This window comes from Phalacrocorax carbo, chromosome 4, assembly GCF_963921805.1.
Source record: "Phalacrocorax carbo chromosome 4, bPhaCar2.1, whole genome shotgun sequence".
In the NCBI taxonomy this organism is placed as follows: domain Eukaryota; kingdom Metazoa; phylum Chordata; class Aves; order Suliformes; family Phalacrocoracidae; genus Phalacrocorax; species Phalacrocorax carbo.
In genome coordinates, this window is record NC_087516.1 from 764,937 (window position 1) to 792,181 (window position 27,245).

Consider the following 27,245-nt stretch of genomic DNA (forward strand, 5'->3'; position numbering starts at 1 on the left):
GGGCCAGCTCCAGGGTTTGGGAATGTTTCAGTGAATTATGTCACTGAGCTCTGCTGGGTCTGGCTGGGAGAGCTGTGTTCTGGATGCATGGCTAAAGCAGCGGAGGCAAGCACCGGCGTTTTGGGTGTTGCGGGTGGTGCTTGAGCAGCACCCAGGCTTTCTTCCCTGCCCGCCCCCAGCAAGCAGGGAATCTGAACTGGCCAGAGAGCTGTGCTGTACCATGTGACATCTTGCTTGGCAACAAAAACTGAGGTGGAGGAAGAAGAAAAGGGTGTTTTTGACTTCCAAGGTCCTGGAAGCCTGGCCTGAGCATCCATCTGCCTGTGGGAGGAGGTGAGTTGCTTTCCTTGTGGTTGTTCCCCCACCTTTTTTGGAGGGGGTGTGTCCTGTTAGACTGCCTTTATTTTAACCTGTGGGTTTTCTTGCCTTTGCTCTTTGTGTTCTCTCCCCATCTGGCTGGGATGGGGAGGTGGTGGGGAGTGGGCAAGTGGCTGTGGGCACTTGGCTGCTGGTGGCGGTCAGCCCACCACAGAGGTATATATTGTATTTTGCTTTCATTTAGGAAGCTTTAGCTTCTGTTACTTTTTTCTAGGTGCTTTCATGTTTGAGATAGCTATGTAACGGTTTCTGTCAGTGTCTTACTGATGCTTAACAACATTAATTTTATGTTTAACTCACACAGTTGCTCATCGTGTACATCAGGTTTCTGTAAACAGTTCATACACTCTCACGTGTAGAGCTCAATTCTGATTTTCACCATTTAGCAGCAGGGCAGAACCGGGGGCAGTTGGTTTGAGTTGGAGCACTCCGAGTGACCTGTCCTGTGATGTCTGCGTGGTTTTGAAGGGAGGAAATGGTGCAGTTATTTATTCTCTGTTGCTGAATTTAGCCTGGGCAGCATGAACAAGCATTGCCAACTGCAAGGAGGGTGAGCATCCAGTAGTTGTTTTTGTAGCTGGGCAGTGATGAACTACTTTGCTGCCCTTTAGCAGCAGTCTGCTCCAGGTCTGGGACTTTTTCCCCAATATTGCCAAAGAGGAGAATGTAGAGGCAGGAGTGAATTACAAGTTTGTCAGATTTCTTCAGTCCTGTTCTTGAACTTGTTCTGTTGATTTTGCTTTTTGGGAGGTGCTTGCTGGGTATTGATAGGGTGTGTCATAGGATGCATGTAATAAAACTATATTTGTTTCAAACGGAAGTAGTCTGTTTAGTAAGTTTTTGTAGGTTTGAAGGAAAGCAAGGAGCAAATAATCTGGTTTGATTTTTCAAGGTGGTCTTATTGTGTGTAGTTGATTTGGTATTTCTAGGGAAGAATCCTGACTTTATATCAAACTTAAATTCCAGACCCCAGATATGAGAATTCATGTTCCTTCTTTCAATGTAGCTGGACCAGCAGGGATGGAGGAGTCTGGTTTAGGTGCAGTTTGTTTAATGCTTCATGTCCTCCTGAGCTGGACTTGCAAGGAGATCAAGGTGTCCTGGGCATGGCTTCCTTTAGTTTCCTTGTGTTGGTGCTTGCTGCTAGCCCAGGCTTTAAGGTTTTGTGTTCAGACTGCGTGAAGAAGGTGTCGTTTTGTGCTGGCTCTGGCTGGGACAGAGTTCGCTGTCTTCACTAACCCAGTGCTGGTCACACACCCGTGTTTTGGCTGCTGCCGACTGGTGCTTGCGCAGTGTCTGGGCTTTTGCTTTGTCCTGTTCTGTGTCCTCGAGAGGAGGCTGGGGTGGGGAAGGGGCTGGGAGGGGACACAGCTGGGATGGCCCGACCCGAACCGGCCAAAGGGGCATTCCACACCATGTAATGTCATGCTCGGCTGTATAAACAGGGTGGGGGAATAAAGATGAGAGTTTTGGCTTCCAAGGTGGCTGTTGCTTGGAGCCAGGCTGGGCACCAAGTCCGCCTTCTTAGCCCGCCTGCGGGAGGTGGTGAGTGATGGCCTTTGCTCGGCTCCTCCCATTTCACTTTTCATACCGTCTCTGTCTCATCCCATGAGCTTTGTTGCTTTTCCTCTCCCTGCCCTGCTGGGGGGTGTGTGCATGAGTGCGTGGCTGCGGGGGTGCTTGGCTGCTGGCTGGGGTCACCCCCGCATGCTTTAAAGCCAAGTTGCTGTCTGCGCGTGCAGCGCAATCCCTGGGGGTATTGGGTTTGCTGATGCTCAGTTGTTGTGGCCTGAAAATGTTATTTGATTAGCCGTAGTATTGGTCTCTGCAGTATTCTGGCCTTCCCAAGGTGCCATTATATTGAAATGGAATCTTGACTGCTCTGTAATTGGCATGTATCCATAAAATTCGGTACCTTTTATAGAGACAAATCAGCAGAAATTTATCCTTTCAATGACTGAGAGTGTGGTCTTCAGAGAAACCCATCTCTTGTGACTAGAGAAAGCAGCTTCTATGTTCTTATAAGGTCTCATTGCCAAACGTGTAACTTAAGCCTCCTGTTTTGTTTTGTGATTGATTTTCGTATTGCACAGCTGACTTAAAGGTGTTTCTGGTGCTGATAGACATAGCTGACCATGGAAACGGTACAGCTTCAGGATGTAGGTGGCATTTTTTTTCACCTCTGACACCAAGAGCTTGAACTCAGTGGTACCGCTGGCCAGTGCTGCATTTCCCCTTTTCTGCTTGCAGTACTTCTTATATTTGCTTCAAATCTGCTAGTGCCCACTGCTTTTGACCTCCTGTGCCCGTAAGAGAGAGGAGTTTTCTACGTATTTTTATTGGGTTGCCTCCAGGTCGTTTTAGTGCATTGTCAGCTTTGTTAACATCCCTCTGTGGGTCACTTTGGTTAGGTGGCATTAGCTCTGCACAGAGAGGCTCTGCAAGCAAGCTAGAGAGAGTTTAAACATGCAAACCACTTATTTATTGCTAAACATGCACTAAGGCTGGTAGGATTTAAGAGACTGCTAGTCTAGGCGTTAGCATGCTCGCTGCTCCCAGTAGGACAGCCAGAAGGTATTTGCTGACCAGCTGGGCACTGGGAAGAGAAGGCCTGGCCCTCTATGAAAGGCTCCTGGTGTTGTTAGGTTGCTGTCATCCATCTGTCAGCACCGCCTACCCTGGGGTTTTTTCTTTAGGATTTTTTTTTTTTACCATTCTCTGTTGGTGTTTTTCCTATTGAATCCTTGAGCTGGAAATGGCAGCTGTCTGTCTCTGCCTGTAATCCCCCCTCCCCGCCTTTTTTTTAAACTCTCTCTACAGACTTTACCAGAACTCTTTCCTACAGCTCTGGCAGTTTTCTCTGCAGCCTGGCCAAGGTTATGCAGCTGGGTGGCAGCAGAGGTGGACCTTGGATCCTTGAAACACAGGCAGCTGGACATCTGGGGAGGCAGAAAGATTATAGAGAGAGAGGGTAGAAGCTTATTCTTGCTGTGTTCTTGAACTAGGGAAGGTGCAGGACCATCCTGTGCTCACCATGTGAGCAAATGTTGTCATTAAGGCCCTCCAGCCTGTAAGGAGGTAGCCAGAACTTCTGATTTATCTGTCCATATTGTGTAGCTGTGCAAAATGGACTGAGGAAGTTGAAGGGAAAGCAAGAAGGGTGTCACTTCTCTTTTCTGTAATACTCTTGAAATTTTAAGCTTCAAGGACTAACTTTTCCAGGAGTCAGGTGAGGACAGTGGTCTTTGGGGAATCCTGTCTATTTTTCATTCACTTAGGATGAAGCATCAGCAAGGTGCTTGGTCACTGCTGTAAGACCAGTCAGGATGTCACTGCACCAATGTCCTGGTTCTGGCTGGGATAGAGTTAATTTTCCTCCTAGTTGCTGGTACAGTGCTGTGTTCTGGATTTAGTGTGAGAATAATGCTGATAACACATGGATGGTTTAGAACTGTTGCTGAGCAGTGCCTACACTAAGTCAAGGACTTGTCAGCTTCCCACGCTCTCATTTATTTTTTTTTCCCCCAATTATTAAACTGTCCTTATCTCAACCCATGAGTTTTCTTACTTTCGCCCTTCCAATTCACCTGTCCTGCAGGTGGGGAGGAGGGTGGGCAAGCAGCTGCGTGGGGCTTGGTTGCCAACTGGGGTTAAATCAGGACAACCAGCAAAAGAAGATCACAGACACACCCCAAACAAAGCTCCTTTTGAAGACAAAGGTGGAATCTAATCTTAAATGTCCAGACCATTGTTCTCTTAGACTTGGCATCACTTTATCTTTCAACTGTCATTTCCAGCATTTCTTCTGGAAGGTCAGTCACCAGACCCAGCCGCTTCAGGCTGCATTGCTCGACTGGTTGTCGGAGGACAATCTGAGCGTAGGACATCCACGGGAGAGAATGCAGTTTAAATGTTTGGCCTCTGTCTCCTACAACTTCAGGTGTAGTTTAAGGCCAGATGACAAGGAAACTAGTGTCTTAGATGTGCTTATTAAATATGTTTGTGTTATTGTAGACCTGAATAAAGCTCAGAATGTTTCACTGCAGATAGGTTTCAGAGTCATTAAGGGCTGCATAAATATGGATGTCTTTTAAAACCTGGGCTTCAAGGTTACTTTGTACTTAGTTTTTGAATTCTTTAATAACTAGCCTTATGATCACAGAAATCACAAAACTGTCTTTTTTATTTCTTCAGTTATTAATATTGATGGAGAACCTAAGAGTTTTAATTTGAGAGACAAATTCTTAGTGTCTGTTCTTTTATTTTGCTGACCCAGGAAGATGGTTTTAAATGCTCGTGCCACGTCTCTTCTGTTTACCTGAAGAGACTGGTTCTGGTGTGTGTCTTCCAACCCCACAGCGGCTGAGAAAGTGGCTCTCATGGTCCTGTTTGTTAAGGAGCATCCACTTCTGAGGCTGTTTGGTTTCTAACATTTTTGGAGGGTAAGTGTCATGGTTTAACCCCAGCTGGCAGCTCAGCCCCACGTGGCTGCTTGCTCACTCCCCCCGGTGGGGTGGGGGAGAGAATTGGAAGGGCGAAACTGAGAAAATTGGGCTGAGATAGTCTAACGGGGAAAGCAAAAGCTCTGCGTGCAAGCCAAGCAAAGCAAGGAATTCATTCCCTCTTTCCCATGGCAGGCATGTGCTCAGCCATCCCCAGGAAAGCAGGGCTCCATCATGCATAATGGTGACTTGGGAAGACAAATGCCATCATGCTGAATGTCCCCCCTTCCTCCTTCCCCCCCCAGCTCCATGTGCTGAGCAGGATGTCATACAGCGTGGGACATCCCTGGGGTCAGTTGGCGTCACTGTCCTGGCCACGTCCCCTCCCAACCCCTCGTGCCCCCCAGCCCCTCGCTGGTGGGGTAGAGTGAAAGGCAGACAAGGCCATGGCTCCATGTAAGCCCTGCTCAGCAGGAATGAGAACACCCCTGGGTTATCAACACTGTTTCTAGCACAAATCCACAGCACAGCCCAGCACCAGCCACTGTGAAGATGATGAGCTCTGCCCCAGCCAGAGCCAGCGTAGTAAGTTAGCAGGCCCAGTATTGCCGTGTCCTGAACAGATTGCAGCATTTTAGTTGTTGATTGTGAGAAAAGTCTCTGACTATTTTGCTTGATTAACATCTCAAGTAAAATGACATTAGAACCTTTGGACTGTGAACCGAAGAAAGTGTCAGGATTTAGGAGAAAGTACATTAACTGAGCATGTGGTCTGTAGCACCAGGTATTGGTTACTGCTGGATATGGGGTATTGGACCTTTGCTACTGAAGTAGTAAGGCTATTTTTATGTTTTTAGTATCTAGAATTGGAAAATGTTTTTTTCCTCATTTTTGAGCACTGTTGCTAAAACAAAGTGGGGAAAATGTTATCCTCAATTATAGTTTGGAATATTCACTGAAAAGCAAAAGAAATTTAATCTGGTTTGCTTTTAAATAGATTATTCCAGTAGCGCGCTCTGGGGTACAGCGAGAGTATACCCATGTTCCCCATTGAACTGTGTACCTTAGGAGTCTGTGGAGTGATGGCTTTAAAACTGGTCATAAACCGAAGACATCTCATCATGGCATTCTGATACTGGCCTGACCGCACAGCACACTGCTCGGCTTTTTCTCCCTGCTGATTCCTGGATCACCATCTCCCGGAGCTCTGACAGGAGCTTTGTGGAGGCGTGTGACTGCTGGCAGCAGTTCGGGCGGCTGCTGTGGGAGGGTACCTGATGGCAGCACGCTGGTGACTGAGCTGCCTGGAGATCTCTAATCGAGTGGTAAAAATTCTTCCCGTTGAAGTTCTGGTTTGCTCCCGAACTGATCCCCTGGGAGTTTCCTAATCCACTGGCTTCAGGTTCAGTTTGCAAACCAGCATGTTTGTTCTTCAGATGTGCTCTACGAATATATTCTTACTTGTTCTTGTTATGGGTGGCTTTGACATTGTTCCTTCTCCATCTACTTTCCAAAGTAATGTCCAGAGAGGCTTTTTTTTCCCCCTCCACTGATGACAGTTCCAGAGAAGAGCAGAACTGGAAGGCAAGAGATTACTTTGTGGATGTTTGTTCAACAGGCTGTTTTGAAATGGTCTTGAACAAACTTGGCCTAACATGCAGTCACCACTTAAATATGATTTAATTTGTTGAGGGAGGAGGGGTACAGGGTGAGGAGTCCTGAATTAGAGGCCAGAGCTCTGGGTCTGTTGTCGGTGGAATCTTTTCTTTATGATGCTTCCTATGTTGTTGTAATGGAGAAGAGATCTGGGTAATGTTTCTGTAGTTACCGTTTCTCCTTGGCCTGACTTCGGTTTGTGCTTGGTTAAAATGAAATAATTGCTAATATAACTTAGAATGCTTAACATACGGATAGTAACAAGTTACAGAAATTCAGCCATAAAATCTGAGTCTCCTGCAGCTTGAATGTGGTTCATCTCTCTCTCAAGCTATAGCTGCGTGTAATTTTTATTTTTTGAGTTGTGGTTCTCAAACTTTAGAACTCCAATCCTTGGAGATTTACTTGAAAAACTTCCATTTAGAGTCAGCTCAAGTGGGGTTTTGTCCTGGTTTTGGCTGGGATAGAGTTAATTTTCTTCCCTGTAGCTGGTGTGGGGCTGTGTTTGGGACTTAGTGTGAGAATAATGCTGATAACACAGGGATGTTTTAGTTGTTGCTGGGTAGCGCTTGCACTAGTCAAGGACTTTTCCAGCTTCCCCTGCTCTGCCAAGGGCACAAGGAGCTGGGAGGGGAGGAGGCACATCAAAGAGAGCGGATCCAAACTGGCCGAAGGGGTATTCCAGATCATATGACATCAGGCCCAGTATATTAACTGGGGGGAGCTGGCCGGGGGAAGCAGCGATCGCAGCTTGGGGACTGGCGGTGTCGGTCGGCGGGTGGTAAGCGGCTGCATCGCTGGTTCTTTATCTTGGGTTTCGCCTCTCTCACTCTCTTGTGGTTTTTCTTTATTAATATTATTATTGTTTATTTTAATTTTTAAACTGTATCTCAACCCATAAGTTTTCTTACTTTCACCCTTCCAACTCTCTCCCCCATCCCGCTGGGGTGGGGGCAGTGAGCGAGCGGCTGCGTGGGGCTCAGTTGCTGGCTGGGGCTAAACCACGATAGTCCTTTCTGGTGCCCAGCGTGGGGCTTTGGGGGGTCTGAGGTAATAACGGCTGCTGGTCGCAGCACTGACTCATCTGTTCTCAGTTAGTTTATCTGATCTGCACCATGCTCTTGTTTTTGCTGTACATGTTAAAGATTGCTGTTGTTCTTTGTAGTACGCTGTGCTCTGCAGGGATTAGCGATGTTTTGCCTGGAGATTTGTTATTAAAATACTGGCCTTGAGATTTATCTGGTATTTGGGGTTTGTACTGAAGCTGTTACAGTACTTCAGATACCACCTCATGAGGACAATTAGCAATTATACCTCCTCCTCTGAGAGGTTTTTGTGGAGGAAATACAGAACGGCACCTTCGCCACCATCTTCTATGATGTCTCTTCCTTCATTACAACAACTTTTCAGTATCTTGAACATCTTTGGGTAGTTAAGATATATCTGTTGGTATTGCTTTGGCAGACCACTTCAGCTCTAAGGTTAATAAACAATTTAAGAATGTAATCCAGAGATCTGCCCCAAGGCTCGATAGCTATGTGTGGCAGGGTATGTGGGATAGCGTGGGCAAATGCCTAGGACGGTTGGCACCTCCAGTGTTTTGGGACTTCACCCCTGAACAAGTGCAGAATCCTGAAAAATTAGTAGAATATTTGGAGGAAGTGTGTTGTCGCCCTGGCAATCCCAGAGAGACACAGATCACTGCAATGTGCTGGGGCCTGGCCCAAGCCAACTGAGCCCTGTTTAAGACTATTCAGTTACCCCAAGGGGAAGAGAAGGCCTCTGGTTCTAAAAGGACAAAGAAAAAGAAAGCGACAGGCACTGTGGTCACTTCAACCCCCACGACAGGCACTGCAGCTGAACCAGAGAACCAGCCCATGCCAGTATCAGTCACCTCTGTACACCAGAAGAAATCCTGGAAGCGAAAGTCAACTCATTTAGAAAGAGATGATGGAAGAACAGGGCCATCACGAGGAGAGGACGAGGAAGAAGAATAATTCATAAACGAAACTGAAACCACTTGATCCCTGTCCTTGAGTGAGCCGTGAGATATACGAAAAGATTTTGTCTGTCGTTCAGGTGAGCACATTGTCACCTGGCTGCTGTGATGCTGGGATAACAGGGCCAACAGTCTGGAATTAGAGGGGAAGGAAGCCAAACAACTGGGTTCCCTTTGTAGAGAAGGGAGCATTGACAAAGCAATTGGAAAACGGAAATGAGCCCTCAGCCTCTGGAGGCAACTCCTGTCTGATGTGAGAGAAAGGCACACCTTCAAGGAATGTGTTATTTATCAACCAGGAAAATGGGCCACCATGGAGAAAGGTATCCAGTACTTGCTGAGGGTCAAAGAACAACAGGTGCCGATTGTCACCGCAACAGTGCCCCGGCGGCAGTATCGCACCGAGACCCCTGATTCCCATCCATGAGCTCATTTGTTGACTGGAGAGCCAAGGAGTCATCAGTAAGACCTGCTTACCCTTTAACAGTCCCATATGGCCAGTGCAGAAGTCTTAACAGAGAGTGGAGGCTAACAGTAGACTATCGTGGCCTGAACAAAGTCACTCCGCCGTTGAGTGCTGCTGTGCCAGACATGCTAGAACTTCAATACGAACTGGAATCAAAGGCAGCCAAGTGGTATGCCACAACTGATATTGCTAATGCATTCTTCTCAATCCCTCTGGCAGCAGAGTGCAGGCCACAGTTTGCTTTTCCAGGTGTCCGGTACACCTGGAATCGACTGCCCCAGGGGTGGAAACACAGTCCTACCATTTGCCATGGACTGATTCAGACTGTACTGGAACAGGGAGAAGCTCCAGAACACCTGCAATACATTGATGGCATCATCGTGTGGGGCAACACAGCGGAAGAAGTTTTTGAGAAAGGAGAGAAAATAGTGCAAATCCTTCTGAAGACTGGCTGTCATGGTTTTAGCTGGGAGAGAGTTAATTTTCTTCACTGCAGCTGGCCTAGTGCTGTGCTTTGGATTTAGTATGAAAACAACGCTGATAACACACCGATGGTCTGGCCGTTGCTGGGCAGTGCTTGTGCTAGTCAAGGACTTTTCCAGCTCCCCAGGCTCTGCTGGGGGCACAAGCAGCCGGGAGGGGAGGGGGCACAGCTACGAGAGCGGATTCAAACTGGCCAAAGGGATATTCCATATCCTGTAACGTCATGCCCAGTGTGTTACTGGGAGGGGCTGGCTGGGGGAGGGAGGCAGCGATCGCGGCTCGGGGACGGGCAGCGTCGGTCGGCGGGTGGTAAGTGGTTATATCATTTGTTTCTGATTTTTTCCCTTTTTCTATTTTCCTTTTTATTATATTACCATTATTGTTATTATAATAATTATTATTTTATTATAATTACTAAACTGTTCTTATCTCAACCCACAAGTTTTTTTTTTTGCTTTTGCTCTTCTGATTCTCTCCCCCATCCCATGGGTTGGGGGGAGTGAGCGAGCGGCCGCGTGGTGTTTAGTTGCTGTCTGGGGCTGAACCACGACCAGCTGTGATCCTCCCTTAACTACTAATAATTCCTGCGTCATTCCGTTTCATCCAAGAAGTATATATACATTTGAGGCAACAATATGATGTCACGCCTAGTATGTTAACTGGGGGGAGCTGGCTGGGGGAAGCAGCGATCGTGGCTCAGAGACTGGTGGCATCGGTCGGTGGGTGGTGAGCGGTTGCATCACTTGTTGTTTGAGTTTTTATCTCCCCCCCCCCCCCCCCCCCCCCGTTATTTTCCTTTTAATTATATTAATGTTGTTATGTTGTTATTACAATTCTATTTTATTTGTTACTGCTTGTATCTCAACCCACGAGTTTCTCTTGCTTTCGCCCTTCCGACTGTCTCCCCAATCCTGCCGGGGTGGGGGCAGTGGGTAAGTGGCTGTGTGGGGCTCAGTTGCTGGCTGGGGCTAAACCACAACCGGTTTGAAAAAAAACCCCTGTGGTGGAGTTAGTGTTGGTGGTTAGTGTTGGTGAGACGAGCCCCAGCACCTCAGAAACTCAGCACGCGAGGTCAGGAGCAGCTGGGAGTGTCTGCAAGCACTGTTATCGTTAGGCATAGTGAAAATCTGCTAGTAAAACTCATTCAGACCTGCTGTATTGCTGCAAGAAGGACAAAACCAGGCGGTTATCCAGTTTTGGGAGGTGGCAGACTGATGAGGGGTGGGTGAGGGCTTCTGGGGATGCTTCTGAGCCCACCGCTGTGCAGCGCAGGAGCGTTGCAAGTGCAGGCAGAGCGGGGCAGGGGAGGCACCGCTGCCAGTGTGCCGCAAGAACGCACTTCCAAAACTCTGTGGCATTTAATTAGTGTGAGGATCGCTTTGCCTTATTCCACCTGTGTTTGCTTGTTCTTTTGCTGCCTTACAGCTTGAGTTCTCAGTGGTTTCAGCTGAAGCAAAAGATGGCAGTTTCCATTGCCGTTGTGCTTTTTTTATGCTTGTATGTAGATGGTTTTGTATGATTTTACACCTTTCTGTTTACAGTTTTTTCAATATAAGAGCTTGCCTTTAACATCTGGGAAATGGCAATTTTCTAGCTGCAGAATTCAGACACTGTCACACCCTTTGAATACTTTCAGGGTATGGTAGTTTACCCACGAGAGCTGTCATGGGAGTGTCTCTCCTGAAAACTGTTCTGCTGTCTTCAGATTGATTCCATGATGACTGGACTTCCAAGTCGTAACTGTTTTGAATTCTTTACGTAATGGTTTCACGTACAATTTGTACCTCATAAACATTTGCAGAGGGTTTAATGCTTTGGTTTATTGCTCATTAAACAGCTTTAATTGTAAATAAATCCAAACTACGTTGTCATTAAGAACTGAAATGTGAAGTTTTAGCAAATGCTGTTGGGTGTCATCACTAGGTATGTTACCTGTGACATTGAGCTTGTTGGGTAAAGCTCATTTACTTAATTATCTGTTACCTATTTGCTGCATATTAAGATGTTACCCAGCGAAAGAAAGTGGTTTTGTTCGACAGAATTTCCAAGTCAAAAGTACCATTTAAACTGTCATTAAAATACTGTTTTGTGACTTTGGTTGTTTTTCTCACCGGTTATAGAATCCACCGCGTAAAGTAGGTGAAAAGACAAAATAATCTAATACTTGTCTTTTAACTTGCAGCTTTGTGTTATTCTTGGAAAGTTTCGCACCACTTGTGAATTCCTTGAACCTTGGCATTGCGAGCCCACTTCTGTTGGGCCCTCCTCCTTTACAGCTTGCACAAATTAAGACACAGTTGGCTCTTCAGCAATTGACCTCAGTTGCTACCAACAGTTCTGCACCTCCTTATGCTTGGTTAAATCAGGCATTTCTGAAAAGCGCAATGTTTAGCCCCAGAGGAACTTTACCTCAGAGGCCGAGAGGACCTAATCCATCCGGCACAAAGCCTCCAGGATCCTTTAGGGGAGGAGGTGTAGGTCTTCAGAGAAAGCCTGCACCTGGAACGCCTCAAGGAGTGTCACAAAGATTTTCGGGCCAGGAAACGTTTCAGTGGACAGGTTCACAGAGGATTAATGTTCGGGTAACTCTGCACAGGGCTGATCCGAGGCGGGTAAAGGAGAAGACTAACCTGCACCAGGAGCAGAAAGGAGAGCCTCGCACAAGTTGCTGGGATAGCAGCCCGTGCTCAGCTGGGACAACTGGGCAAAAGCCACCTGCCCCGGCACGGATCTCGGAGCAGAATTCCAATACCCAGAACCGCTACACACCAGAAAGCGCTTCCAGTATTTTAGCGAGTTTTGGGCTGTCTAATGAAGATTTGGAGGAACTCAGTCGCTATCCAGATGATCAGTTAACGCCTGAAAACATGCCGTTGATCTTAAGAGAGATACGGATGCGTAAGATGGGCCATTCTTTACCTGGTTTACACTCTCAGAGCAGAGCAGAAGAGACGATTGGTGGTACCAGCGGTGCAGCGGTCAAGAGTAAAGTGATTGATTACGGGCACGCGAGCAAATACGGTTACACTGAAGATCCTCTTGAAGTGCGTGCGTATAATCCTGAAGTGCTGAGCGAAGATCCTCTCGAAGCACGTGTCTATAATCCTGAAGCGTCAAGCGGAGAGAACAGGGAAGACTTCCAACGAGAGCAGAATATGTCAATGGGTGTCCCCCCATCGAGCGTGACGTGTAATCCAGTGTTCCCAGTTGAAGATTTAATAAAACCGACGGGGTTCCAGAACGAGTCCTCAAATACTCGACCATTTTTTCCGGTTGAGACTCCGGGAAAGGTGTCCGGTTTGTGCGCAACACCCGCTGGACTCCCCGTGGTGAAATCTGTCTCCCAGCCTGCAATACTGCCCGTCATTGCCCCGATGATGCCCCCGATGATGCCACCCTTGGCGCAGCCCATGATGCCGCCGGTCATGCCGCCTCTCGTCCAGCAGCCTATGACCCAGCACGTGATGCCACCGATGACCCAGCCTCCCTTTTCAGCTGAACTTCTTGCAGCTGTAAGCCAGCACGAAAGAATTCAGCATGAATCTGGGACAAGCCAGTCTAACGCCCAGAGCGGCTCAGGAGCAGGACAGAAGCCCTTCCAGGCGCAGGCCGAGGGGCCAATTAAATCTCCTTTTGGCATTGTGAAAGCATCGTGGCTTCCAGCGTTTCTGCAGTCTGATGCCCAGAAGATAAAAAGATTGCCCACTCCGTCAATGATGAATGACTACTATGCCACATCTCCGAGAATATTTCCACATATGTGTTCTCTGTGTAACATTGAATGCACTCATATGAAGGTGAGTGTCTTTCAAAGATTATTGCATAAACTTGTACTCGGCATCTTACCTGCTGCACTGTTTTATGAACTAATTTTTTACTGTGCATTAAATGAATTGTGAGGCTGTTCGCCAGTTTGAGTGCTCACACGCACATTTCAAAATGCTAGGAACAGTGCTAGTAAATTATTGTAACTGCTGCACAGCGTGCTCCGGTCAAAATTGCATTTCAAAGCTGCCGTACGCATTGCTTTTATTTTTTCCATATTAAAAAATATTTATGTCTTCTGCAGCGGGGTTCAAATGACAAAACAAACCCTTTATCAGTGGAGTAAAACACGAATGTCATCTGGGGGACTGAAATGTCTGCAAAAATGGTACACTGAGTCTCGGTAGGGTAGATGAGACGTTCGTGTATTCAGCCCCCCTCCTGCAGTGTCTGCGTTAAAACAAAGTAGCCTATTTATCTGCAAAAATTTAATCTTCCAAATGTGGTCTATGTGACATTGCCTATTCCCGAGACTGAAGACTAGCTCTGAGGGACACACAAAATGCTTTTATTCATCTGACTGAGCTTTCAGCTACGAAGCAAATAAGAGTTTCAGCTCTTGAAGGAAGAAAAGGAAGGAACTGGTGAATACTGGGAGAGAGAAAAGCACTCTGAAGGCTGTGGATTTCTCTTGAAAGACCTAGCCTTGATGTGTCAAAAATATAGGAGAATGTAATTTTAAAAAGTTGAATAATTCATTATTAGTTTCATGCGTTTAAATTTTAAATAGCCTTCAGCAAACGCGTGCAAAGCCTGGGGGGAGTGCTTTTTTTGCAATTTGGCAAAACTACGCAGGATTGCTAGGCCCTGCTTGTGCTGTGTGTTAAAGCAAGCGAGCAGTTAAGGTCGGGGCAGCTGCACTAGGGGCTTTGGAAGAAAAAATACATTTTCAGGTACTTTTTCATGGGAAGCACTGAGGGAGAAGCACAGCTGTTTGGGCAGGCTTGAAAACTGAGAGGGAAGTTTCATTTTAAATGGAAATGTGTAAAAATGAAGAGGGCAACAACTTGGGGTTTGTGTTAACGAGTGGATGAAGCACTTTGGAAAAGTGCAGTCTGTTTAAATGTGAGTCATTCAGTCGCTTTCAAGCTTACTGGTGCTTTCTAACGTTGGGCAAATGTTTTGACTAGAAATACTTCTTGACAAATTAGCTATGAAGTTTTCTGGGGAGATTAAAGGTTATAACTTCTTGCCCTGATGGCCCCGCAGCGCAGCGTGTGTTCTCCAGACGTTCTGATCCGACTGCAGCTACGCAACCTTTTCTCCCTGCCGTGGCTGCTTCTGGCTCTGACACATGTTAACTTTATTCTGTTTTTTTTTTTCCCTTCATGCACACCTGCTGCTGCGTTAGGCAGTTCAGGCTGTTTTGAGACCTCATGGGGCAAGCTGCTTTTACACAACAGTGTTGCAAAATAACCAAAAGAGTTAGGTTATTTTTTTTTTGTTGCAAAAAATAAAAGATTGTGTCAAGAAATGTCAGTCTTCTGTATTTGTGAACGCTCAAGAATGAAGAATTCCTCTTCCTTTCAGTTTTACAGTTTGTTTTTACAAATAAAGGTGTTGTCTTTGTCTCAGTTGCGTGGTTCAAGATGATCCAGGCGTTCCGCTTTTTGGTCTGTAAAGTGGTGCAAAGTTTTCTAGAGCGAAAGAGCACCTTCAAACTGAAAGAGAGGCGGTGGGGAAATGACATAGTGGGAGCTGATAGTCACGCGTGGGGTGACTTGTACTATGAAATGGTTGTTTTACACGGAGTGTAGATACTGTTTGCCACAATGTTGTGAAATCTTAGTTGAAAAATAACAAGTTCATGGAAGAAAAATCCTCCGGAGACTCCGCAGAGACCCTCCGATGGCTCAAGAAGTCCTCAATGAGCAGCTGGCTGGCGGTGCGCTTTGGGGAAGCGGCTCCAGGTTGCTGCGCCCCTCCCTAGCCATGCCCTGGTGCACGCCGTTGAGATGGGGTGCTCGGGGAGCTGATGGACCGCGGGCCTCCCCAGCAGGCCTGTAGAGGGACTGGGTCGTCTTAGATCAAAGTGATTAGCCATGGCGGTTCCTGGTGAGTAGTACCAAGTTGTAACGAGCAGCTTAAGAAGGTTGTGTTATAACCAGGTGTCTCTGTAACGCGGCAGATTGGAAGGAAGATAGGCAAGCAAAGTGGAGAAAGTGAAACGAGAACAGACGAAGACGGTGAAAGATACTGAATGAGGAAACCCACCTCTTTATCTGATGCTTGAAGGTACTGAATAGCTGAAAAATGTTTCGCTGATGTTAAAATGATGGATTTCAAGGTCAGATTGGTCATGGTGAAGAGCTGTCCTTTTTTGTAGATTCTTTTAATCCAGCCTTGTACTGAAGCACGAACTCACCTCAGACTCCTTTTCCTGCCAAGGCTGAAGCAGAAGCTGCGTTGCCCGTTAGAAGAGAATTCAAGTGTGTTACCTGGCAGTAGCTTATGAAAACGACAGGATTACGGCTGGGTGCTCCTGGAGCATCAGTCTGCCCCTGAAGCTGCAGTGACTGTTAGTGGCTAAAAATCCATGTTCACATCACCTGAACTGTGTCCCCCTTGTTTCAACTCAGCTCTCCCATAAACCCAGCGAGACACTGGCTGGGTTTTGCCTCGGAGTGAAAAATGCTTCTGCAGTTTCCCAGAGCATCCCATCCCTTCTCCCTGTAGGTCTTTCCTCCTAAGTATCTTGCTTAATTAATGAGGTCTGGTGAAAGCAAAGCTGAAGACCTTGAGATAGACGACTGCAGTATACCACAACAGAGAGTTCTCTTTGGGGTGTCATACAGCTAATTGAGTAAATATATTTTTTTCTGGTTCTTCTGTAACCCCAAAAGAATCCGGAACGCCTCTTCTGCAGAACTATTCATATGTATTCAAAGGTGGAATTTTTTTTTCTGTTTTGCTAATATACTGGTTAGGAGTCAAAAGTTGAAATGTTTTCCATCTGCATGGCTTAGCTATTGTAGATCTGTCCAGGAAAAAATTTTTTTTGTTGTTGGTGGTTTTTTTTAAGCTTTGAAACTTTTTTGTGAGGCATATGCATAATCTTGGTGGGTTGGCAGCTGTGTGACAAGCTGTCTACAGTCCAGGGCTGAATGTGAAGAATCCTTCAGCTCTTTCATACCATAGGCTTTGGAAAGACTGTTCAGCATTTCCTTCTATCAGAACCGTTCGCTGGATCTTTAGCAATAGGTGGCAGGAGCCTCAGTGGGTTGACGACTCCTCCGGGCACCTCAGTTGGGTCTTCGCAAGGTGTTTGGTCAGAGGCGACGTGGGAGAAGCGCTGCTTTTCGAACCAACAGTGCCCCTTCAGACTTGGCTACCCGTGGTCCTTCAGTCAGGTACCAGCTCTCGAACAGACTGCTTAGCTCTCTGAACTGGTGTGGGTTTGCGGTGAGTGGTGGTTGCTGTGGACTTGAAAGCTACGTGTTGGAGCAGCATCAGAAATGCGGAAGATTTGTCCATATTTTTGCCTTGTCTCAGGAAGATTTCCGTGGCTTTGTCAGCTGGTTGCACGCAGTACTGTAGAGGAAAGGGTATATAAGGTAGGCTTTTTGAGCTTTAGAAAATTAATTTGGAAAATTAATTGATGCTAAGGTGACTTACTGATATAGAATCACAGGATGGTTTGGGTTGGGAGGGACCTTTAGAGGTCATCTAATCTGATCTGGTGGGTATTCTCAAAAACCTGCATTTGTGCCTGGCAACGTTTTTTCAGGGAGGAGTGCCTGATTCTGCCCTTAGATGGAACCTCACCTCGGTGTGGTCTCCCTTCAAATATATTTACAAACCCCCCAATATATTGAAACATTTTATAAGTATTTCACAGAGCAGCTTGATTTTCAACTTGAAATTGTGGATATGTTGGAATAATAACGTGCGATTTCTCTGTCTCCAAACACATGTCGCTGTTGAAACAAAGTAGATTTGCAATATTGCCAGCATGAGGGATCATATTTACTACAATTGTGTACTACAACTTTTGTTTTCTAGCTTAAATAGATTTAAAGTGAGGGTGATATCTGTCTTCTTGGGCTTTATATTGTGTGAAGTCATGGGGACTCACTGTTTTCCACAGAGGATTGCACGATTCCGTTGCTGACCGAAGGGGACAAAATGGGGTCGGCTCCATTTTGCTCCTGGTTTTTCTCCATAATGCCCTGCTGTGAAGCCAGCAGAGCCGAGGGCAGGTGCTGTCCCCGTGTGTTACTGTCATCTTCCCCTTGGCAGAAGAGGCGAGTTTGGAGACGCCGTGCTCCGTCACCTGCTTCTTCAAGACCCTTTTGGTGGGGACCCACAAGGACCGGGGGATTCGCCAGTCGCACGGAATTAGCGAAGGAAGGTGCTTGCCCCGGGGGTGTCGGGCTGCGGAGCAGCGCTGCTGCTGTGAGCAACGGGCTGCGAGCTCGCACCCATTCCAGGACGCGACGGAGTGCTCCTGCTGGGAGGGGATCGATCCTGCCCTTCGGGGGAAGGATCCGTCTTTGGGGACAGGCTTGCCAGAGGGAGTGGAATGTTTCTGAAGACTGAGGAGGGCGAGGAATTAATCAAAGAGGTTGAATGTGTATAAACCGAGACTCCTGTAATTCTGTGACATGCAAGAGGGCATTGGCGTGATGAAGACTTGAAGAAGAGAAGAATGTTGTGTTTGTTAGGGAGGAGAATATCTCTTTGTAGGGCTGCCAGTCTCCTTAGTGCTTGTTGGACCGGTAGCTAAAGACGCTGGAAGGAAAACGGCCTCCCTCGGCCCTCGCGGACACTGTGTGCGCTCGCTTCGTTTGGGACGACGGAAGGGGGATGCGTGAAGCCTGATTTCCTTTCGTTTCCACAAGCTGATGTGTTTTAGCCCTTGAGCAATAGTTTTTCCTGGCTCACCTGAAGTCTCTAGAAAACCAGCATTCTCAAGAGTGGGATTGCTTAGTAATGGCATGTTATTGCAAGAAAAAGGGTGTAACGGTGAATTGCTTGCTCTTTACTTGTGTGCATGCTGTGTGTTGGCTGTGTGTGCAGTTCTGCAGCTGCAGGCTGTTTATCAGTCTGCTCTTCAACTCTTAACACGCTTCGGTTCAGCTAGTGAGCCTAATGCAAAGGGTCTGCTGGGTAATATCTTGCTGACTATTAAGCAGTTAGAATGTTTTCATGAGCATAGCTAGTAAAATCATTCAATGCCTTTCTGAGGTTGCTTGAGCAGAGTCTCTCTCTTCAGGAAATTATGATAAGCCTAGCGCTTAAAATGTATTTTAATTTCTTTAAAACCCGTGTGTTTTAAACGTGAAGTAGAAGTAGTTTGGATAGCTCTCCTGCAGCATGGTTTGGTGTTGATAGGCTGATACGGTTAAGTGCAAGGAGCAGCTGGGCTCTCTGGGCTGCCAAAACGCACAAACCTCTGCCCTGGTCACATTAATTTTTCCATCTCATAGGCTTTGAGTAAACAATCACAAGCTTTTCTTTTAACCCCTGTGTTCAGCGTTTCTGTCAGTAAACAGGAGAGTTCGGTACTGCCAACCACACGATTTATAACCCTTTGTGTTACAAACCAGGATGCGCTTAGAGAAAGCGATATGGAATTTAGCAACTGTGAAATGTTTTATGAAGCCTTGCCTGTCAGTTGCATTATTCAGCTATTCTTACCTATTTTAAAGCATTAAAGCAGCTAGAAGTAGTTTTTTTCAAGGACACTTAATAATTATCATTGATGATGTGTGATACCTTACAGCTTCAGACTGTGCAATGTATCTTCTCAATAGCAAACTGACTACAGAAGTTGCTTTCACTAGCAGGTCAGTTTACTTTCATAATAATAATAATAGTAATAATAATACCAGAATAAAGTCTTCAGGCATAGTTTCCCATGCCTGGGACTGATTCTGTGTTTCTAGTTAAACCTGTGCTTAAGTATTTTTCAAGTTTGAGGGCTTGCATTGTACTTCTGGATTTGTCTGATGCTTTAACCCATCAGTTATCCCCAAGTAAAACTTTTGTTAAGTTTTATATATATATAAAATATATATATATTTATATATATATAAAAAAATCAGTGTTTATGCATGAAAAATTTCATCAGACTTTTTGACGGACCTTCAGTTGTAACGTTATCAGGAGCAAATGTTCTTAAGGCATGAAAAGTCACGCCTCTGGAGAAACAGTATTTGACTTAAAAATACCGTGTTGTGTCGGGTTTTCTGATCTCTTCAGCTTCACTTGCTGTGTGTCTGTTCGTCAGTCTGACGTCAGTCCGTGAAGGCTGCTAATAGTTTTCTTTCTTTTAATATAGCCGGCTGTTGGATCCCCCTTTTGCGTTGGAAGTGTGGGGACAACAACCCAGCCAGTTGCTGGAAGTAACAGATTCGTGTAATGTGATGCATTTTGTTCAACTTCTGCTTGGCTTCCTTTGTGTTCTTAAAGAGCCTTTGGTAACCATGAAGTATTTTCATCGTTTGCATAAAGAGTAACGATCTGAAGTGAGAAATCTGACCTTGCTGTAAGATCATTTGTTAGGTAAAACTTGATGGAAGGTCAAATATGACAACACGTAACTAGAAATTGCGGTCAAATGCTGACATTTTCCACGCTAATCCAATGTCTCTGGATGTCTTTTCTCCAATTAGGACTGGATTCTGCATCAGAACACTCCTTCTCACATCGAAAGCTGCCGCCAGTTACGCCAACAGTAAGGAATCTGTTAAAAAAGTTCACTTCGTGTAAAAAGTGTTTGCCGTGCATGCACGTAGTCTGTGAAACTGTGCTGGTCAGGCTTCCTTAACGAGGACTGGCTGTATCTGGGCGCTTCTGAATTGGCTTTAGACCAGGAGGGTAAAAGATGAACTGACACTCGGTGCTTCTGGAGGCCAGAATGGGAACGTTTGTCTGTAACAGCTCCTGCATGTAAGCACAGACTGTGTTTGGATGGCAAGTTTAGCTTTTTCACTGACGGTTGTATTTTTACCATTTAACAGATACCCTGACTGGAACCCCGAGTCTCAGTCTTCAAAGAGGTAACTGCTTTTTGATTGCAGGTTGTTTTTAATTTGTTGCTATTATAAATGTTGTAATTAATGCCATTAATTTTCCTGTTTTGCTCACTGGCAAGCTCTACTAGTGGTGTCATACTGTCGTCGTAAGATTGTGGGGGGGTTTTTTTTGTGGGTTTTGTCCTAAGTTTGTTTAATGACGAGTGGCATAGTGTCTAAAATCCTTTCACAAGGATGAGAGTAAAGCCTGTAGCAAAGTCTGAACGCTGGTATTGTCAGCAGTCTCCCCTTGGACCTGTCTTCTAACTGCGCTTCAGTTAGCTGTCAGTTATTAGATGTGATATAACAGCAACCCAGCGAGACTGGCCAGCGCTAGATCACTGATTAAAATGTGAGTGGTTTCTGACTTTTAGACTTGATCTTTTTTCCCAGTTAAACCGCCCTTGTTTGCAACTTGAAAGCTGCTTGACCATAGGCGTGCTAGTGTGAGCTCTTATTTCACAGCCTCCTCAGTCTGTAGATCCCTTGGGGAGCTATGTGATCGCAATTTGAAACAACACTAGGATTCATGAACACGTGGCTCCTCTGTCCTTAAAAATTATGCTGTTTACTATTAATTTCTTTTTAAAAACACACCCTGTGGATGAATTCCACTTGAATCTCAGCAGGATTGGATTATTTTACTGGCTCAACACTTGTGCATATTTCAACTTGCGTACAAATAGGAATGGTAGGGTTTTCATTTGTTCTAGAGTTCCCTGGGACTTTCTGTTAATTAGTCTGACATACTTCCTGAGAAGCTAACTAGTCAGTTCAAAAAAAAAAAAGTTAAAAAGCTGAATATGTAGGTCAGGTTAATTGGCAGAGTGCATCTGAGGTCTCTCCATGTTAATAAAGAAAGAGAAATAAAACTTTATAGGGAGAAATAAGTAAACTTTTGAAACTTTCACAAAGAGAATAATGATGTTTTAAAGCCTCAGACTGCAGTTGCTGTCGGGTGCCGCTGACGTTACGTGCGGCCCAGGCAGAGGAAACTGCCCTTGGCTGGAGGAGCGGCGTAAACTGAAGTGTTCAACAGTGCTTTTTGTGAGTGAGGGATCTTGCAGGTGGGGCAAGAGGTGTCTCTTAGGGTGGTGCTTCCTTAAATCCTCCCCGAGGACGCCACGTCTCCGGCTGGGAGAGTGAGAGCACAGCTGCAGGCCCTCGGTGATCAAGGTCGCTGCTGCTGGGCGCAGGCGCGGGGCAAGGCCCATGAGCCTGCTACGAACTGTTACCGAATTGCTGCACAGGGTTTGCTTTGTATAAATTGCATTGGTTCGTTAATACATTCAAACACAGGAATAACGGGATTTATATGGATTTTTAATGCTGTTTAAAACTTGCTAATTAAGTAACGCTGTGAGCCGTAGCTACGTGGGGTGGGTGGGAGGACCATTTAGGAGAACGGAGGGTTGCTCAGCTGTCCTCATCTAGCTGCTGGCCAAGCAGGCTGGGCAGCAGCCCCCTCGGTAGCTTGTCATCCTCTTCTCCTGCCTACCAGTTATCAGTCCTCTCTCCTTAACCCATTTCATCTCGATGGACAGACAAAGGTCCTAAGTCTTAGACAGTACTAATAGGGCCTGACGTGGTGATTCATTAAGGGCTGATGCTCTGGATTACCTTTAATGAACTTAGTTGAAACGTGAGCTTCTCTTCCATGTTGTTTTAAGAGACTTGTTTACTTTAGTTGTCCAGCCTACAGTCTTCCCAGTAAGTCCAGTCATACTGGGCATACTTGCTGTGTCGGTTAGTTTTATACTTAAAGGTACTCTTAAAAAGAACCTGTGTTTCTTTTAGTTTTGCTGCTAGGATTACTAGTCAGTAAGCTGAAGGACATGCTCCACCAGTGGCTTCTTCCAGTTTCAGATCTCAAAGGGGCTGTGTCTGCTTTCCGTGGGTTTGGGGGCTGCTGCAGTGTTTCTTTGGCATCAGAGACATCGACATGGGCTAAAAGAACTGGACACGTGTTTGGCTGTAACACACTGCCCTGCCACCTGCCAAGCTCCTAAAAGAACCGTTCTTATTTAAGTGTACACTCAGTGCATTTTCGAGGTTTTCCGTTTACGCCTGTGATCTGTCCTGTCGGGGTTTTCCTATGCCTGACTACGTCCCGTGCCGCTACGAGGGACTGTTTCTGTCATGGATCTCTTCGCTGTTACTTCTTTCCATGTTCTTCATCACTTTGACATCTCTAGGTAGCCTAAGTGTGCAGGGGAGGTGTATTTACATCGTCCTCTCAAATCCCTCTTTCAGTCTCAGTCACTCTTTTAGACGTAACGTCTTCAAGGCTGCTTCCTTCCAAAGTAAATATGGGAGAAGCAAGGAAAGTATCTTAATTCATTACTCTTTCATGTGTCCTTTTCCTATTATTTTTTCATAGCACAGCAGCTTGTATCTTCTGTTTTCTTTACAGCTTTCTCTTGTTCCATGCAGGTTTCTCTCTCCTGCTTGCTTTTCAGTTCTGTCTGCCTATCCTAAATTCATATAGCCAACATGTTCCCAGTCCATAAAGTAGGTTTGTTAACAAAGTAGACCCTAAACTTTGTCAGTTTTGCTTCTTTTTTGCAGAAAGTTGGTTTCAGCAGACTCGGGTTAATTATTCTTTTTTGCCTTGTTAAAACTCACTATATGCCTTTATTCTGTTAGAAATGCTGGTGACAGAAAAGAAAACCAGACCCCAAAGCGTCGTTCCAACTCCGCCAGCCCCAGTCCCAGGCGGTCGAGGGTCGCAGGCTCTGGCTATGTTCTTCGCCGATCTCGCTCGCGGTCCAGGAGCCCTGGCCGCTTCAGGCCAACGAGGCCAAGAAGTCGAAGCCCGCGGCAGATGCGACGACGTAGCCCCAGACACAGGTCAAGGTCACCGCAGCGATCGAGAAACCCACTAAGAACTAGTCCACGACCTCAAAGATCTTCCAGTAATGATTGGTCATCAAGGAGGTCAACCCGATCTCAAGGTAAAGGGTGGATACACATTGCCAGATTGAAACTTCCTTTTAATTTCAGGAAAGCTGAGCTGATTTCAAGAGGTTTATCCGTCCAGGTGTCACCTAGGCATTTGTCATAGCAAAACTCTGTTTTTTAAAAACAACTTCTCCTCTTGCTGTTGCTTTGTGAGAAGTACGCTCAGAAGAAAATGGGCGTTCTGAAAGGTCTGAAGTCTTCCTTACCTAGTGTCAGGAATACGAAATAACCGCTGAACAAGTGCCTGTTCCCAGCATGCTCCGTTTTTAAACCAGTGGGGATAGTCAAGAACCAAAAACAACTGAAGGTTCTTCTTCCTTCAGCACCAAAAAAGTAGTCCTGTGAAGGCAGTACAGATGAGGAGAAAGAAAATGCGATGCTCAGAAGCTGCATCGACTGGAGGTACAGTTTACTAGGAAAGCATAGCGCTCTGAAATAATTTTGTGGAGATAAGAGCGTGGTACGTGAAAGGCTTTCGACGAAACATCCTCTGTTACGGTTACGTCCATTGCACCCTTTCATGACTCTCCCTTCAGCTTCCTCCAGTTTGCAGTTCTAGGAAATTGCATGTAAACTCGGTCAGTTTTGACCTCAGCCTCTCACTGAAATACCAGCTTGTTTGGAGTTTAAATTCTGAAGAGAAAAAAAAAAAAAGAGGAATTTGAAAACCATGCTGCGGCTATGTTGTTGCATGCTTTCAGAGCATCAAGGGGAACTGAGCTCTCGTGGGAGAGAGAAGTCTAGGTGAGAGGTGGTGAAGTGACAGGTGTTTTCAGAGGGGTCTTTGTAAGGGTAAAACGCAAGCCATTTTAACGTAGAAGGCTGAAGGGAAGAGGCAATTAATAACCAAATATAAATTTTCCACAGAAAGAAAGCATGCAGGAAATAAATGCTGTATCAGGTCGTTAGAGAATAATCTAAAACATCAGTCTGTAGGACAAAGAGCAAACCAGAGAAGGATATAGAACTTAGCAGAAGGCACCAAGATAGTAAGTACTGCTCTGCATCAGTACGTGAGGGGATGAGCCGAGTCTCGAGAACTGCTTTGCTTCTCCTACATTCCCCGACATACAGAATTAAACAACCGTTCCTTTTTGCTCCAGCCCTTAGGATTTTTGTAGGTATCATTGCCAGTGTCACGTTGTCAGTCTGACTAAAACGCCAAGTTACGCAGCAGCACAGTGAAAATAGTACCGAGGTTTATTATTTATTGGCCGTCTCTGCTAGCGTGGGATTAAGGTGCACTAACTTCAGTGAGTCTCAAGACTGAATCAAGAGTGGGTGGCGAAACTGCAACTGTAGAAAACCAAACAACAATATATATAAGTTTTCTTTTAAAAACAAACAAACAAAGCAGCAGTTTGTTTTCCCTTCTGCTCGCAGACAGAAAGGCAGCTCTGGAGGCAGTAGTGAAAAGTTTGGGACCTGGCTTTATAGCAGAGTTCAATAAACATAAATCACTTCAAGCAGCTGGGCAAGGGTCTTCGGGATTGGGAAAATCACCGTCCTCTCATGGACCCTTAGGGAAGATGCCCGGAAATGTGAAGAAGCCGCTGAAAACTAGTGGTTCTGCAAAGGCTTTGAAGAAAGACGTGCCTTCGTTGCCTGGGTCAAGTTCTTCATCTCCTGAAACTGATGATTTACTGCAAAGCAAAGAAATGGAAGAGGATGAGGAAGGCTTGTCCACAGGAACCAGCAGACCTCGTCCGACTGCTTATAACAGGGTGAGCTGCTTCATGTTTTCCTCTCTGACTTTAAGAACGTGGTTAGTATCTCATTTCAGGGGGATCTCTCGCGGGAAGGCGAACCGTTCTGTTTGCCCGTTCTGGGCAACAGATACTGCCGTCTTCATGCAAAGACTTGCTGGCCGCAAGTAAGCGTGGTAATTTACACAGCAAGGATTTTTTTTTTTAACAGATGAGAAGCAAAAACCTCTCTAGTGCTTTCCAACAGCAGAGAGAAATGTCCATTAGATTTGGGTCCTCGTTCTGCTGGGCACTTGTTTGTATGAGGTGCGAGTGATGAGCTCTCTTTGGAGGAGCTTATTATGTAAATAAAAATAACGGATAGGTGGCAGAAAGTGTTCATTTTGCCCTGTCAAGCAAAAAAGGTGAGGCAGAGAAATTTCCTGCTCTTGTTGTAAGAAGGATTTTAAGCCGGTGTTGTCTTAGTCTGTCGCACAGACTATTGGGCTCCCTTAGAAACACCGCCTACAAACCGGGTTTGCGTGAGGTTGTGGCAGACACGATCTTCCTTGGTGGTTTCTGGCCTGAACGGTAAGCAAAGAGCGTTGCCTGGTGCTGTTGAAAGCCGGTGGATAGTATCGAAAGTAGTGGAATTGTGCAGCTCCTTGCCCACAATGCCCAGACGGGCGGAAGTACGTAGATCTGTAGCATTTGATAAAACCGAAAAGGTTGTACGGTGTTACTTGGTAACCCTGTGCCATGTCTTCTGATAACTGAAGGTTGAGGCAGAGTAGGAGGAGAACGAAATTGCCTCTTTGTCCTTGTGCTAAAAAGCAAAAAAACCTCAAAATCCCACTGTGCACTAAGCGGTCCCTCTACTTCAAAGTAATTTTTATTACAGATTCTTTATTATTCCTTTTCCTGGACTTGACTTGGAAAGTGTTTGTGTTTGGTTTGTTTCCAATTTGTAGCTGTTGAGAGAGGAATTGCTGAGCTGCGGGACAGTCCTTCAGATAACTGATTTACCAGATGACGGCTTTTCGGATCAAGATATTAAAAAAATCGTTCAGCCGTTTGGCAAAGTTAGTGATCTCATTGTACTTCGCTCTAGAAACGAGGTAAGTTTTTCCTGTAGAAAGTTTTTGTGTCGGAATGCAAAAGAAATTGTCAAGCAATGAGAAAGTGTAAGGTTTGGTTCCTCGGCTGAACACAGGAAAAGGCTTCCTGAACGGTTTGTCACTAGAGATGACATACGTAATCTTGGAATAGCTGGGGATCATAACTTTATAAATTCAGTCTTGCTACATAAGTCTTAAATGGTAGAGGAGGTAGGATGCTTTTTGTATAATACCAAAATCCAGACTTTTTCATCAAACTCCACGCGGATTTAGAGAGAGGAGGGCGTGCGGTTCTGTCCCGAGCAGATCTGCTAAGGGAGAATTGCAGTGGATTGTTTATCTTGTGGCTGTAATGTAAGCGCAGGCTGAAAGTGCCGTTTATTTTAGGCCTTCTTGGAAATGAACTACAAAGAAGCCGTGATAGCAGCTGTGAAGTACGGCGAAACGGTGCCAGTGCTGGTGAACGGGAAGCGGGTGAAGATCAGTGTAGCAGAAAAGCCAAAAGCGCCTCCTGGCCAGGTAAGCTGCCCGGCGGTGAGCAGCGTCGTCCTGCCTGTGTAGCCTGGTGTTTTGCTCCAAAACTTGATGTTCTCCAGAAAAACAGATTTGGTAGTTATATAAAATATAATATATATTATATTTATATTACTTTATATATTTTTTTGTTTCCTTTTCATGAACAGTCTGAAAGAAATACGCAAGTGCACTTCCTAATTCCAGTTTTGCATTTTTCTTGGTTAAATTTGATATTTGTGAATAGTATCCGTTTAACAAACAGTGACAGATATGACCTGTATTCATATACTTACTTAATTACTATTAATAATTACTAATAATTATTTTATATGTGTATATATGCGCATTTTTATATAAAGTATAAGTGATGCAGTAAAAGTTTTTCCTTCTGTCTGTTCCAGGCCAAAACGAATATAAAGAAACGGGCTCAGAATATTAAAAAAGTTGCAAAGTAAGTGTGGCCGTTACGTGCGTTGGTGTTCGTTATAACGGTTGCAAACCAGATGGGTTCATACCTGCCGGGTTTCTTGTCTTTTACTGGTTTTGAGCTTTTTAAAAGCTGTTTTAATCTTCATTAATTGTCTCTAAAAATGGATTTTTCTTTTATTTTTTTCTTCACAATAGAAAAGATCAGACCGCTACCACTAAGACAGCTAAATCCATTACAGGTGAGGTTTTGGTTCCCTGGTATCTCATG

The 27,245-nt window shown here is 45.5% G+C and overlaps 1 protein-coding gene across 4 annotated transcripts in view; it reads left to right on the plus strand.

Moving 5' to 3' along the window:
• Window positions 1-11,675: 11,675 nt before the first annotated feature.
• The window catches only part of ZNF638 (zinc finger protein 638), a 43,713-nt gene continuing 28,143 nt past the window's right edge, over window positions 11,676-27,245 (plus strand). For 3 of the 4 annotated variants that reach the window (XM_064448794.1, XM_064448795.1, XM_064448797.1), the window contains exons 1-9: window positions 11,676-13,221; window positions 19,867-19,928; window positions 20,215-20,253; window positions 22,915-23,222; window positions 24,613-24,953; window positions 25,886-26,032; window positions 26,420-26,551; window positions 26,950-26,999; window positions 27,173-27,216. In XM_064448794.1, coding sequence (XP_064304864.1) covers window positions 11,809-13,221; window positions 19,867-19,928; window positions 20,215-20,253; window positions 22,915-23,222; window positions 24,613-24,953; window positions 25,886-26,032; window positions 26,420-26,551; window positions 26,950-26,999; window positions 27,173-27,216 — 2,536 coding nt within the window. In that variant the 5' untranslated portion in view covers window positions 11,676-11,808. The remainder of the gene's footprint in view (window positions 13,222-19,866; window positions 19,929-20,214; window positions 20,254-22,914; window positions 23,223-24,612; window positions 24,954-25,885; window positions 26,033-26,419; window positions 26,552-26,949; window positions 27,000-27,172; window positions 27,217-27,245) is intronic. The other variant, XM_064448796.1, reaches the window with a different exon arrangement.